Here is a 13,066-nt window from a genome sequence, read left to right on the forward strand (position 1 = left end):
CGAGCAGCAATCGGTGCAGCCGCCTTTGTTAGGCCCCGGCTGCAGAGGATGGTCGGTGGAGAAGATCTCTCTTCAGACCCCTGCTACGTCTCTAATTCAAAACGAAGGGTTGTGGTTTCAAGTAAATAAATAATTCCCCCGCTAAACGCGAGTACCCTTCAGTGATAACTTGAAAAGGCTCATCTGTCCCGGCAGCTTCACTGAGCCACAGTAGGTAAATTTTCATAGGCACCGAAAAAATTACATGGTGACTTTGTCGAAGTTATACTTTTCTTTTTCCCATTTATTTATTTTTTTTATTACAAAGGTAGAGATCAAAAGAAAAAGGGTCATTTTTACCATGTCTTATAGATCATTCCTTATGCAGTTTATCTTAGGATTCCTAAGCAGAGTAAGCACTGCAAGTTTATATATTTTGTGTTGAGAGACGTGTCTCATAGCAGTTCTGGTTCAGTTCAGGATTGTATGACTCTTACAACAGCTGATGAAACTTCAGGTTAAGTTTATGTTGTTTTGCACGTGCAGAGAAGGAGTGGAGTTGTCACACCGTGAATCCCAGTGCGTATCACACATCCCCGTTCTGCGTATGTGCTGTCAGTCCAGCCATCAATTAAATACCTGGAAGAGCTGGAGGGATGCTCTGGTGGTTAAAGAAGTAGCCAGTACTCCCAAGAGCTGAGTGACTTCCCCATGGTGTTCTCTATGACTTATGTGTCTGTGCTTTCAGCCCCGTTTCGCAGGTGGGGAACTGTTTCCCTCCCTCATGTTGATGATGGTATTGCACATAAGTTCCTACCACTGACATGTGAGCCTTGCCTTTAATCCTTGTTCATTTTGTCGGCATAGACTTGCCTCCCTGTATTTGTTCCACCACTTCTTGTGCTGCAAGAGCTAGCATTCTCTTTGCAAGTAAAGTGCTGTTCTGTTTTAGTTGGTTTTCATCATATCTGTTTCCTGCCATTACTGCTTCCCTCTGTTGAAACTTTGCACAGTCCTCAGCTCTTCTCCTCCTCTGTATGCCAACACGCTAACACATTTACTTATGAGCACTAATGATTTACTTAATCCTAGAAAGTAAATGCAGATTCTAGTTCATGGGGTCTGGAAAATAGTCTGTTTAGAAAATGGTGGTTCAGTTTGTAGCTTCTCTTGGTGTCTTGCTTAGGCTAGCGCTGAATCAAGGGTAGCACCCTTGGGAGTCCAACCCTGAAGGTGTCTTCTGGAGTTGTTGTCACTCTTCTCTTGAGAATGGGGAAGGGAAATGCTTGCGTTTTTTCAGTAACTCATTTGCCATTGGTGCAGGCATTGACCAAGAGGGAATGGGTGATCCAGAAAAGCAGCAAGTGGGGTTTATCTGTACTCCAGAGTCTTTTCGTCTTTTTTCTCCTGCAGTTTCCTTTGCTTTGTGGGGAGGCCAGTTATGGGATTTTTGTGATGAGCTCCCTATTACAGTGTTCAGTACGCCTCACCGATAACTTTAAAAGTGTGATTTCGTGCATGTTGTGTTCAGGCTCTTTTAACACTCATTCTGCCCACTGAACTGGCTTTAGTTCTGTACTTACATGTGTGTAGTGAAGGTTTTCTTTTTTTTTGCTACAAAAGCAAACCCCTCTGACACCTTAGTGGAAGCAAGGAAGCAGCTGTTGTTTTTTTCACCTGTAACTATTTTGTGTGTTGCTTTTTTTTTTCTCCCGCTCCCTCCTTGCCAGGGTTCTGCAGTGCTCCGGGCAGCAAGTTTTGAAGCAGGATGGGAAAAAGACGCTGTGTTCCTCCACTTGAGCCCAAGCTGGCAGCTGGCTGTTGTGGGGTAAAGAAGCCCAAATTATCTGGGAGTGGAACGCACAGTCATGGGAATCAGACCACAACTGTACCCGGCTCCAGTTCAGGTCCTCTTCAGAACCACCAGCATACAGACGGGAATAATGGAAGGGAGAACGTATCTGACTTGACTTTGGGCCCAGGAAATTCCCCAATTACTCGAATGAATCCCACTTCAGGAGCTCTGAGCCCACTTACTCGGCCCAATGGAACTGCCAACAGCACCAAGAACCTGGTGGTGACAGCAGAGATGTGCTGCTACTGCTTTGATGTACTCTACTGTCATCTCTATGGTTTCCCTCAGCCACGACTTCCTCGATTTACCAATGACCCCTAGTGAGTAAAACTATGTGTGGGAAGAAAGCTGAGAAACCGGCATCCAGAGCTGTGGTTTGGTTGGGGAGGGATGAAGGGAATGGGAGAACTGGTATGCAGGGAGAAAGGGGGATGTTCTGCTGCTTACTCTGCCTACCAGAAACGAAAAGTGATGCACACAAGAGAGAGTAAAAATATTACGTTTGTTGGTGTAGATGAGTGGAGCTTTGAAGAGTGGCCTTCAAGGGTGAACATGCTTAGCTCTACAGAAAGAGAGCTAGGCAAAGTATGAGGAAGTGTGGTGCTTCTTCAGCTCACAGTGTCATGTGTTGCATGAGATGTTGCATGCTTTATCGGGGAGTGCAAACCCACTTCATGATAACATTCTGTTAGTTTGCTCCCTTCTTTGTAAAAAATTAAATGCACTATGCCTCCCATAAAATTGTACTAAAAGAATGTGTGAATCTGCAATTAGAGTTTTCAGGAAACAGTAAAATAATGTTGTCATTTTGAAGAGGATCCTGCTTCTGATAGACAAGCGAATGAATATGAGCCAGCAGTGTGCCTACGTGGCAAAAGAGGCCAACGGCATCCTGGCCTGTATTAGAAATAGTGTGACCAGCAGGAGTAGGGAGGTCATTGTCCCCCTGTACACAGCACTGGTGAGGCCTCAACTCGAGTACTGTGTCCAGTTCTGGGCACCTCAGTACAAGAGAGATATCGAGGTGCTGGAGCAGGTGCAGAGAAGGGCAACGAAGCTGGTCAAGGGACTGGAGAATAGATCGTATGAGGACCGTTTGAAGGAGTTAGGTCTGTTTAGTTTGAGGAAGAGGAAGCTGAGGGGAGACCTCGTCACTCTCTACAACTACCTGAAAGGACATTGTGAAGAGGTTGGTGCTGGTCTCTTTTCTCGGGTAATTAGTGACAGAACTAGAGAGAATGGCTTCAAGCTTAAACAAGCTAGGTTTAGACTGGACACTAGGAAGAAGTTCTTCACGGAAGGGGGTGTGGGATATTGGAACAGGCTGCCCAGGGAGGGGGTTGAGTCGCCATCCCTGGATGTGTTTAAGCATCGCTTGGATGTGGTGTTGCGTGATATGGTCTAGGGGTGAACTTGCAAGTAGCGTTAATGGTTGGACTCAATGATCCCAAGGGTCTTTGCCAACCTGGATGATTCTGTGATTCTAATGCTGGGCACTGACTTGGTGAAGGGACAAGAGGAGAGACTTCCTTAGGTGAAGCAAAAGAAAAGGGAATAAAGTAAGCAGTTGAAACAAATTCCCAGCATATCCTGAAACAAGTACTGAGCTGGTGAGAACTGGACAAGTAGATTCACAAGGGTTCAGCTGTCCAAGTTAATGGGTTTAGCGAGAGGGAACTGAAGATTTCCCAGTTGTGGAACTGAAAAGCTGTGTTACAGAGATGGTGCTAGTTGAGCAATATGGGGAGAAATGGAGAGTTAACTTGCAAGGACAATAGCAAGGTTAAGAAGAAAGGAGATGTGTATGAGAAGAAGTGAGGTGAAGGATTTATGAAGGTATTTTGCTTTGGTGAGATTTAGCTAATGTTTATCTGAAGGTTGAATGCGTAGGAGTGGAAATGTTAACGTTGTTAAAATGTTTGGTGGAAGAATTTTATGGGAAAGATCAATGACAGATAGACCTTCTGATACTCCTCCAGGGCCACCTCCAGAACAATAGATAAAAGAAAAAGTTGTTGACATCCTTAGTTTAAGGTAATGATTTTTAAATTGATGTAAAGGAGCAATGGCTTAAACAGGTCAAGGACTTTTTCTGTGTATTGAATGTCTCTCCGCCTTATTGGCTGTCAATGTAGATGTAGGTTGTGCTTCCATGCAGTTATTATCTGAGCAGGATTATGGGTACATGTTCTAAATGCTACCGCAGACTAAGCTGTTTAATATTGTAAATACAAGTGAATGGAGATACAGTCTGGACTGGAATATTAAATAATTCCAGGGACTCTCCAGACTTAAATATTTCTGGTGGGGTTTTTTTTGTGCCTGAGCTAAGTAGGCTCCTTTCAGAAAATGATATATTAGTCTGCTTATTATTTTGTCACTTGAAATGCAGAGTTGGTCTTTTTGTTGTTGTTGTTCTGTTCTTAAGACAATAAGAGAGATAATTTTATACAGATTCTTTATTTTGGTGTTAAAGGAGATTTCTGTCTGGATTTTGTTGCTGTTTCTGTTGACTAGTTTAAAAAGGGCATTCTTTCAAGCATCTCAGCTGTTCCAATTTTAGGCCCAAATTCGAAAAGTTAAAAATCCTTCATCGGGATTTTCTGTGCTGGTAATTTAAAAGTCTTTTCGATCAGCACTCCAAAGCAAAACTAACTCTTCTCTTTCCTTCTCCTTCAGGCAAATGCCTGCCTGAATTTTCTTATGTTTCAGCAATTACGCTGTTGCTTCTAGCAAACAGTTGTATGTGCTGCAGGGAAAAGCATGGGCTTTGCTCTCTTGTAAAGCAGCACGCACGGGTGATCTGTCACTCTTGAGACAGTAATGTAATGAACTTCAAGCCAAATGTTACCGAATACAAGATTAAGCAAAGTGAAGATACATAAATATTTTGCATTGTTGTCTTTTGTAACATAATTAAAGTAGATGTAAGAGACCTTTGAACAAAACAAAGGTATATACTGGAAGTCCCAGTGAACGAACAGAAAAGAGACTGTTGGTGGAAGGAACAGAAAGATGCACAGGTTTGTCCCAACCGATTTCTCAGATCTTTTAAATCAGTGCTGAACGCCAGTGTAAAGATATAATTAGTTGTGAAGGTGAGGATTCTGCATAAGCAGGGAAATAACATAGAAGTTACAGGGTTGTGACTTGAAAATCACTGTGGATTCTAATTAGGAGCTTGAGAGGATATGCACATGGACAACAATCTTGATGGGAATTACGGAGTTGGTAGATACCTATGGAGTAAGGGAACCTTATGTGCAGGTTAGCAGTGACGTTCACAAATCAGTGTAAAGGAGGTGACATTGCAAGACTCATAGTTATGTCCATATTTACTTGATAAATGAAGAAAATATTCCCTTTGCTATTCACGTTACTGAAAACATTACAGTGTTGAATGTGTATGACATGCAAATAGTTAATTGGTTACTTCTTCCAATTTTGTACTTTTTTTTTATAGTAGGTATTAAAACTGGTACTTTAACTACACCATGCAAGTTTCGAGTTGCCATGCAAGACAAATAAGGTACTTGCATCATAAAATCGGTGCTGAATGGGTTTTTTCCTAGTATGATCTAAATTCTGATTTGAACAAACTATAGTTCGCTACTTTAAAATTCCCTTTGTAGTTGCAATTGGAGAAGCTATTTTTTAGTTGCTGAAATTCCCCTCTCAGCCTAGCACACCCTCATCAAACACACCTAAGTAGGATGTTGTGGCTGGGGGAGGAGTGGTTGCCATAATCTGCTGAGGATATGACTGCAAAGTACCGGTAAGTGCTTCTGGGTGAACACAGGCAAAAGATTGTTGTGACTTTTCTCAGTACATCTGGGAAATAGACTTTTCAAGGAGCGACTGTGGAACAATTGACTTATTGTCAGCTGTACCTGCAGCTTGCTAAGCACGTTTGTTCTTCAGATATAGAAACTATGTCTTTTCCACAGTGAAAAACTTTATAATAGTGAAATTTTATATACTTTTACAAAATCATATATCTTTTTTTTGTGCCTCAGTTGTTATGACCACAGTGAAATACTGTTTAATGTGTGCTTTAAGATATTTTAAAATGTGACAGCCTTCTAAATGTAATTATCTTGCCCTTTCTGGTAATATCTCTTCTATTATAGACAGAGAAAGCTGTGTCACAGCTCAGTGGAAACTTTCCCCGTCCCCCCTTTGGAGGGGGCAAGAGGTGAATTGGAAATGTGAACCTGTAATTTGAATCAAAGAAGAGAAGGAACCTAAATTTATATTGTGTCAGTAATGCTTTTCATTTTCTCCCTTCCCTTTTCTGTTTGGAGTGAGTGTCACATGGGCTAAGTAATTAGATTAAGCTAAATTTCCACTGAGCTTGTGACAGTAAAATTTCTCAGGAATCTCCTTTGTAAGTTTAGTATCTTTTTTTTGTAAGCTTTCTAATGTATTTTCTTACGCTTTGTTTCTGTTTTCTGTTTCCACATATGGTAGCGAGGTGAAAGCGTAGATGAATAATATCCTGCAAGTGCCTTGAAGTGTCGTTGGAAAACTAGAACAGTAAATCTGTCTTGGTCAAGCAACCCTAAGGTGGCTGATGGTTGTGGAAGAATGTTTCCACTTCCTCTGGGCAAAGTACTTCACAATTATCACTATAACTGGCTATTTGCTATTTTGGGTAGTGCTTCTGCCATTGGTCACAGCTCGTAACTAGATCCTGAATGATGGATTTATGCTGTGATAGAGTTTTTTAATTCCGTTATTGCTCTGAGGAACATCACTGGGCATTCCTTCATCACTACAGTTTAAATTATGTTCTAACTACTTAAACATAAGAAGCTCTGTTACCTATGTTTGAGAAATCATCCACACCCCATGCTGGTTTTGTTCTCCAAACCGAATCTCTTAGGACTTTTTGTAATGTTTGCTAAAAAGATACATTGCTTACAAGAGTTTCAAGAGTTTGAGGAAAGTAAGCGTCTGAGCTCTGTTGTTGAGTCAGTTATTCAGTCTCTATGTTTTAGAAATCCTGTCAGTGTTATTTTCTTAATACTTCATGTTTTCTATCCTATTTATCTTTTAAAGTTCCATAGAAATCCATAGACTGATGTGTGGATTCACTAATGACTTTCTCATTTATGCTTGGGCTTGAAGTGACCACATCCTGTATTTGGTTCTCTATAATCTGAAAAAATAAGATCATTCATCTTGTTTTCATAATTAGATCAGCATCACCAGTGGCCTTGCAAAATTTTCCAGATGTCTGGACATTCTTTCAGAGCTGCAGCCACTACTATCCTTTCTTTACTGTTTCTCTCTACAGCTCTTTGCAATTTCACTCGCTTCTACAGAAGTGAACTTTTTGCATTTAATATTCACAGTCATCTTTACTTGTTTATCTCTTTGTAGAGCTCTTCCAAATACTGTTGTTCTGAACTTCTTGTTCTTTGAGGCTTAATCACAGCTTCTGGTTTAATAGATTGAAATGAGCCTGCTGAATTTCAGAATCTACTACTATGTCTGTAAATTCATTGTAGTAGACAGAAAAATGGAAGTCTCTGTGATGTTTGAGTAGGAACAATATAGTGATTCAGATCTGTGTTCAACAGGAAAGAATACGTGTAAATATAAATCAAATGTAGAGTAAGCAAAAGATGAGAACATAAACTGTTTGAGCACTAGGGACAGACGCAAAAGTCAGATCCTCATGGAAGTAACAGGGGAAAAAAAACAACCTAGGCTTGCTTTTTATCCCTTTGAGTGGGAGGGGGGAAAAAGCTTTTATTGCAAATCTGAATTATAGATGATTTGCAGAATGCTTGAGCATCTTTCAGGTTCAATGGTGCTATAAATAAGTAATCTTATTTGCTTCACATATTACATTTTCGATGGGCTGTCATGTAAACTAGCGGATGCTACTAAGTGAGGCCATTGCTCACAGAGGTAATCAGTAGGGTCAAATAACCATGTTGCTCATTAGAAGACAGTGCAGAGTCTGGCCAGGAAAGTGTCGGTGGAGAACTTGCAGAGTAGTGGTGGAGAGAAAGGAGTATGCCAAAAAGGTAGGGGGAGGTGTTGGGTTTTGGCATTTGGGGCTGTGGGTTTTCATTATTGCTAGATAGTAGGTGAGAAAACATGCCTGTTGGGGTTTATTAGAGGGAGAGAAAGCAAATGCGCACATACATTCTCTTTTACACCTTGTTGGTCGCCCCTTCGCAACCAATTATCTCTAGAGGCTGGAATATTTCTCTTTTTTTGCCTTTTCAGTCCACTCTTTGTGACGTGGAAGACGGGGCGAGACAAGCGGCTTCGTGGCTGCATTGGGACCTTTTCAGCCATGAATCTTCACTCAGGACTCAGGGAATACACATTAACCAGGTAATTATGTTGAAAGTGGAATCAATCTGAAGCTAGTTTAATTTGCTGAACATCTATAAGGATTCAAGATTTAGCTATTGGGTCGGCGTAGTTCAAATTAATACGCTTCACAGTAAAATAACCTGAGATATGTATGATAGTTAGGGCGAGGCAATATATCAGGGTTTAGTGGAATATCTTTACAATAAGTGAATTTTTGTTTACATTTCAAGGCGAATGTCAAATTTATCTTGCATACTAACAGTTTTGACATCTTAGATAGCACTGAATTTCTCTCCAGCTGCAGTAAGTGGAGGGACAGCATCAGAAAGCTTGCACTGGTGTTTGCGTATTACAGTTCATTAGCTTAGGAACAGACACAAATCACTTTCTCTGCAGCAGCAAAGAGAAACATGTTTCACAGAGGCATGATCCAAAGGGGAACAGTCAAGCATCTGACGCTTGAGTTTGGTGCTTGTATTAGGCAATATATTTCCTCTCTCCTTTAGTGCACTTAAGGACAGCCGATTCCCCCCCCTGACCCGCGAGGAGCTGCCCAAACTCTTCTGCTCTGTCTCCCTCCTCACTAACTTTGAGGATGCCAGTGACTACCTGGACTGGGAGGTGAGAACAGGTGCATTTGGAACTCTGCATCACTCTCTCGTTCCGTTCGGGTGCGGGTTAGTACATGGTGATGTGTCTCCTTCGTTACGGGGGGGTGTATGGGGATAGAAGAAATTGGTGATAGAAGAATGGGGTCCGGAAAACTAGAGGGGGAGGAAGAGAACGTGCTAGCAGTGTGCTTTTGGTTGGGAGGGGATCTGAATGGGAATAGGAGAGACATGAAAGTGTTTTAGAGATTTGGCCCAGTAGGAGGTGGCGCTAGATACACATATGAAAACCTGGAGAGTGTTTTGATTCTGGGCTATTTTAGGCATGACTCTTCTGTAAGGATCTTGTCTGTCTTGCCCAACATGAGAGATGGAAAACTGTCAGATTTCTGACAAGACTTATTCCAGGAGAAGTGGCAGGGAGGCTCGTTAGGCTCATCTGGGAAAGGTGGCAGAGGTTTTTTTACGCTGCTCAGAGAGCTGCTTGTGAGACCTGCCTGGCAAGGACAGAGAGTGGGGAAGAGAATGTCCTTATGCAGGCAAAAGCCAAACTGGCCATAGAGAGAGACACACAGTGTTGTGGGAATGACAACTCGATCACGGGCTCAGTGCTAGCAAACACCTCTTATTTGGCTATTCATTTCCATCTATAGGTTGGGATCCATGGGATCAGAATAGAGTTCATCAATGAGAAAGGTGTCAAACGCACAGCCACGTATTTACCTGAGGTTGCTAAGGAACAAGGTGGGTTTGAGATGGCAGCCAAACATCTCAATACATTGTGTCACAGAATTGGGTAACATATATATACGGATTTTGGGTTTGGATTGCAATGCTATCCTCGTAGTAGTGCCATGGAGCCACCAGGCTTAATCTGGATAACTGACACCTGATACAGCTGCTGCTGGGCTTTCATCTGGCCTTTCTGTCATCCCACATCTGTGCACGGTTGTATCTTAGTGTAAAAATGCTTTAGGGCTTAAGAAATAGAGGATCTCAAAGTATGGATCTTCCAGCTTCATTCAGCATTGCATCTTTCCTCTTCTATGTTTCTCCCACCAACTAGGATAACTTCAGGCTGCACAGCACCAACAGGAGAGTCCCTTTCCTCCTCATTCTTGCTAAAGTAGCATCCTCCAGATGAGGGCAGGAAACAGGGCCCCTCTGGAGCACACTTCCCACTCAAATATAGTAGCGGTCACCATGGTAACTGCTCAAAATATTGCCTCCTTTCCTCCACCTAGCAGAGTGGAGTGGTGTCGCATCCTCCTGGCTCTGGGGCAAAAGACGAAGGTAGGAATTTTAACTCTGGTCTCTCACATAGCAGTGCACTGTGCTATCACTAGAGCATCAGGTTGATCCCAATTTGTCTATGTAAAGAGCTACGTATTATTTTAAGGCTTAGCAAGCTAAACTTGAGTGGCACGTGACAAAACAGTTTGGGGTCCCTGCAATGAAAGCAAGGCACAGACCTTTGTAAGAAGAGACATCATATGAAAAATGGAATTACTGTTTTTTAGACCAGTTCCAATATGAGTTAAAAGGGGTTGGCATGTGCAGATAGTGTGCATGCATAAGACCATGTATGTCCAGTTCAACACTGGTATTTCTAAAGCTCAAAGTTTCCTGCTTAGTTATTTGCTTTTCTAGAGGCCTTTTAATGCATCTTTTACCTTTTTGAAACATCATTTTTCTGTTGAGAACTTTCCTTTGCTTCTGTTTTTCAACAGACTGGGATCAGATCCAGACCATAGACTCCTTACTCAGGAAAGGTGGCTTTAAGGCTCCGATTACCAATGATTTTAGGAAAACTATTAAACTCACCAGGTACGTTGATATGTTTGTCATCTTTTAATTTTGCGTTATAGTGTTTTGTGGCTAATTTGAAGTATTTGTGCTTGATGTAAATCTTCACGCCTCTTTCAGATGAGAGATGTAGTCTGAAAGACAAAATCATAAATGCCACATGTTAGGCATACAACGTGGGTGGAATGCAGCGTGATATGTTCGGTCCATGCAGGATCGAAGTTAGCATTTCCTCAGAGAAGTGCCAATGGTTTCAATATTATCATTCACATGAAGGACCTAAAGAAGCAGAACCTTTGAAAGTTAAAAAGGTTATTTTTCTGTATCTTTTCAATGGACTTGCTTTTCTCAGTGTGCTCATCTGTGGATGGTGTAGCTATTTGGAGGTGACAGCTGTCTTCAAACCAAACCACACTCAGATTTGGCTGGTTTTCAGAATTTGCTTGCTTTTTGGTACCCCCCAGCTGCCCTATTGATTTCAGCTCCCTTTATGTTAGTAAAAATTGGGACATTCTGGTTTTGTATAGAAACACTGAATTATCAGGTCATTCCTTACCTCTGGAGAAATGAGGTGGCTATGCAGGGGTTTTTTTTAACAGGAGAGGACAGGATGAAGGTTTTCATTAAAATGTGGTGTATCATGGACTTAGTGAAAATCACGACCACTGCGAAGTTACCTGTTTTGTAGCATGCTTTAGAAGCACCTGGAAATCCCTGGTCTTTCAGAAGGGACTTCACGTTTTGTGAATTCTGATTGTACGACATGGACTAAGTTACATATATGCTATAATAAACCTCTCTTTAGCAAATTCTCCATCATTTTCTTTTGCTAGCCGTTCAAATATGAAGATAATCACAAAAGTAAATATTAGTGAAATACCAGTTATTTAGTCTCTGAAACTGAGTCTTCTTCCAGCAAACATTTCCATGCTTTCCACAGCAAGTGGATAAAAGCAACACAAACTGGTAATTTGTTTCCTGTGTGCTACTTCAGAAGTCCCTTTGATTATGATTACCTTGAGTAAGTCTAGACTTTTAGGACACTGAAGCTAATTCAAGCGTAGATGGGTTATTCAGACTACTGCATGAGGCGTTATCAAACAGTGTGGGTTTTGAAGTTAGCGGGCTTCTCGTGGTCATTTCTGGCTGTGAGCCAAGAGGCGATCTGGGAGGAATGTTTTTGTGTCTAGTTCATTTACGTTATTTTTTTTCCTCTTGCTGTTCCCGTAGGTACCGCAGTGAGAAGGTGACAATCAGTTATGCAGAATACATGGCTTCCCGACAGCATTGTTTCCAGAATGGCACCCTTCATGCCCCTCCCCTCTACAATCATTACTCCTGACACACGGCTGCATGACCAGTCCCACTCCCCAGTTGCTGCCAATGGCTACGACATCATTGGGGCAGATGCCTCCTCTTCCTGGTCCAGTTACTTCTATTACTGCACCATTTTATGATGCTAGCTTCCGTTGCCAAGTCTGCCTTCCAGCTGACCTGGGGGGAGGATGAGAGCGTGACAGAACTTCAGGGGCCCAAGCCTTATCTCAGCCTTCCCTCCGAGCGAGGGTTCAGTTGGATTGGGGCTCCATGCCTACGAACTGTTGTGAGGTGCAGAAGACCTCTAGGAGTGAAAGTGCCACTTTGGACTGATCCGTTCTTGTGTGTTACCGACACTCTGGATACTTGAGCTGTTCGTTATGGAAGCCCCCCAGATCAAGTAGGAGCATTCCCCTGGCAGCCTGGGCAACGGAGTCCAATAAAACATTTTTTAGGTTCTTTTTAATTTTTTTTAACCTCTGGTATCTGTTGTGTACCGAGAGCTGATTGCAGTCCCCACACATCACAGTCAGACATTATGGTATCGGAGAGGGTTGAACGTTTGGATAGCACCCCATCCTCACGGACAGAAAACACTTAAAGATGTGAAAAACCTTTGGATGGTATTGCAGATGAGTCTATTATTTAAATGAACCTATAAGGCTTTAATTATCAGATCCCAATGTAGGTTGGACTCTCTAGAAACCCTCTTGGTTTACGGTTTTCTGGATTTTTAGGCAGTGCTTTGTGAAGTAGCCTGCTATGAAATAGAATGCTCTTTATGCCTGTAAGAGCAACATGGCACATGCTGTGTATGCGAAGAACAAGGTACCTGGGTGTCCCTGGACAGTCTTCTCTGTTTTGCGTTCAAACATCTTTAACAGAGCCTGACTGGATTAGGGATGAGGAGGAATTTGCAGGGCACTGACTGTAGTCATACAAGTGAGACTAGTGACTGAAATTTGTTTAATATAAGCTAACAGTCTCGGGGACCTTCCTTTTGATAGGACAGCCACTTTCTCCGGTGTGACTATCGATCTTGAGAACTGTGAGTATTCCAGTTTATAGCAGGCCTATGGAATAGAGCTGTGTAGTTTCACTGGTGAGTTGTTATCTCAAACAGTTCAGTCATTACCACATCAAGGCAATGAGCAGGGAAGCCTGT

At 42.1% G+C, this 13,066-nt stretch overlaps 1 protein-coding gene across 1 annotated transcript; it reads left to right on the forward strand.

Moving 5' to 3' along the window:
* Nucleotides 1–1,707: 1,707 nt before the first annotated feature.
* Nucleotides 1,708–12,349, forward strand: AMMECR1L (AMMECR1-like). Its single transcript, XM_009878506.1, has 6 exons — nt 1,708–2,154; nt 8,078–8,188; nt 8,677–8,791; nt 9,432–9,522; nt 10,509–10,605; nt 11,815–12,349. The coding sequence occupies exons 1-6, from the start codon at nt 1,748–1,750 to the stop codon at nt 11,924–11,926; spliced, it is 933 nt and encodes a 310-aa protein (XP_009876808.1). The 5' UTR covers nt 1,708–1,747; the 3' UTR covers nt 11,927–12,349.
* The last annotated feature ends 717 nt before the right edge of the window (nt 12,350–13,066 follow it).

Source organism: Apaloderma vittatum, unplaced genomic scaffold, assembly GCF_000703405.1.
Source record: "Apaloderma vittatum isolate BGI_N311 unplaced genomic scaffold, ASM70340v1 scaffold14551, whole genome shotgun sequence".
Lineage (NCBI taxonomy): Eukaryota > Metazoa > Chordata > Aves > Trogoniformes > Trogonidae > Apaloderma > Apaloderma vittatum.

Bases quoted from the DNA above. Each gene is read 5' to 3' on its own strand.
- AMMECR1L (XM_009878506.1), top strand. From the start codon at position 1,748: ATGGGAAAAAGACGCTGTGTTCCTCCACTTGAGCCCAAGCTGGCAGCT. The intron at 2,155-8,077 runs GTGAGTAAAACT...TTGCCTTTTCAG, and splicing joins CGATTTACCAATGACCCCTA to TCCACTCTTTGTGACGTGGA. The intron at 8,792-9,431 runs GTGAGAACAGGT...TTCCATCTATAG, and splicing joins GTGACTACCTGGACTGGGAG to GTTGGGATCCATGGGATCAG.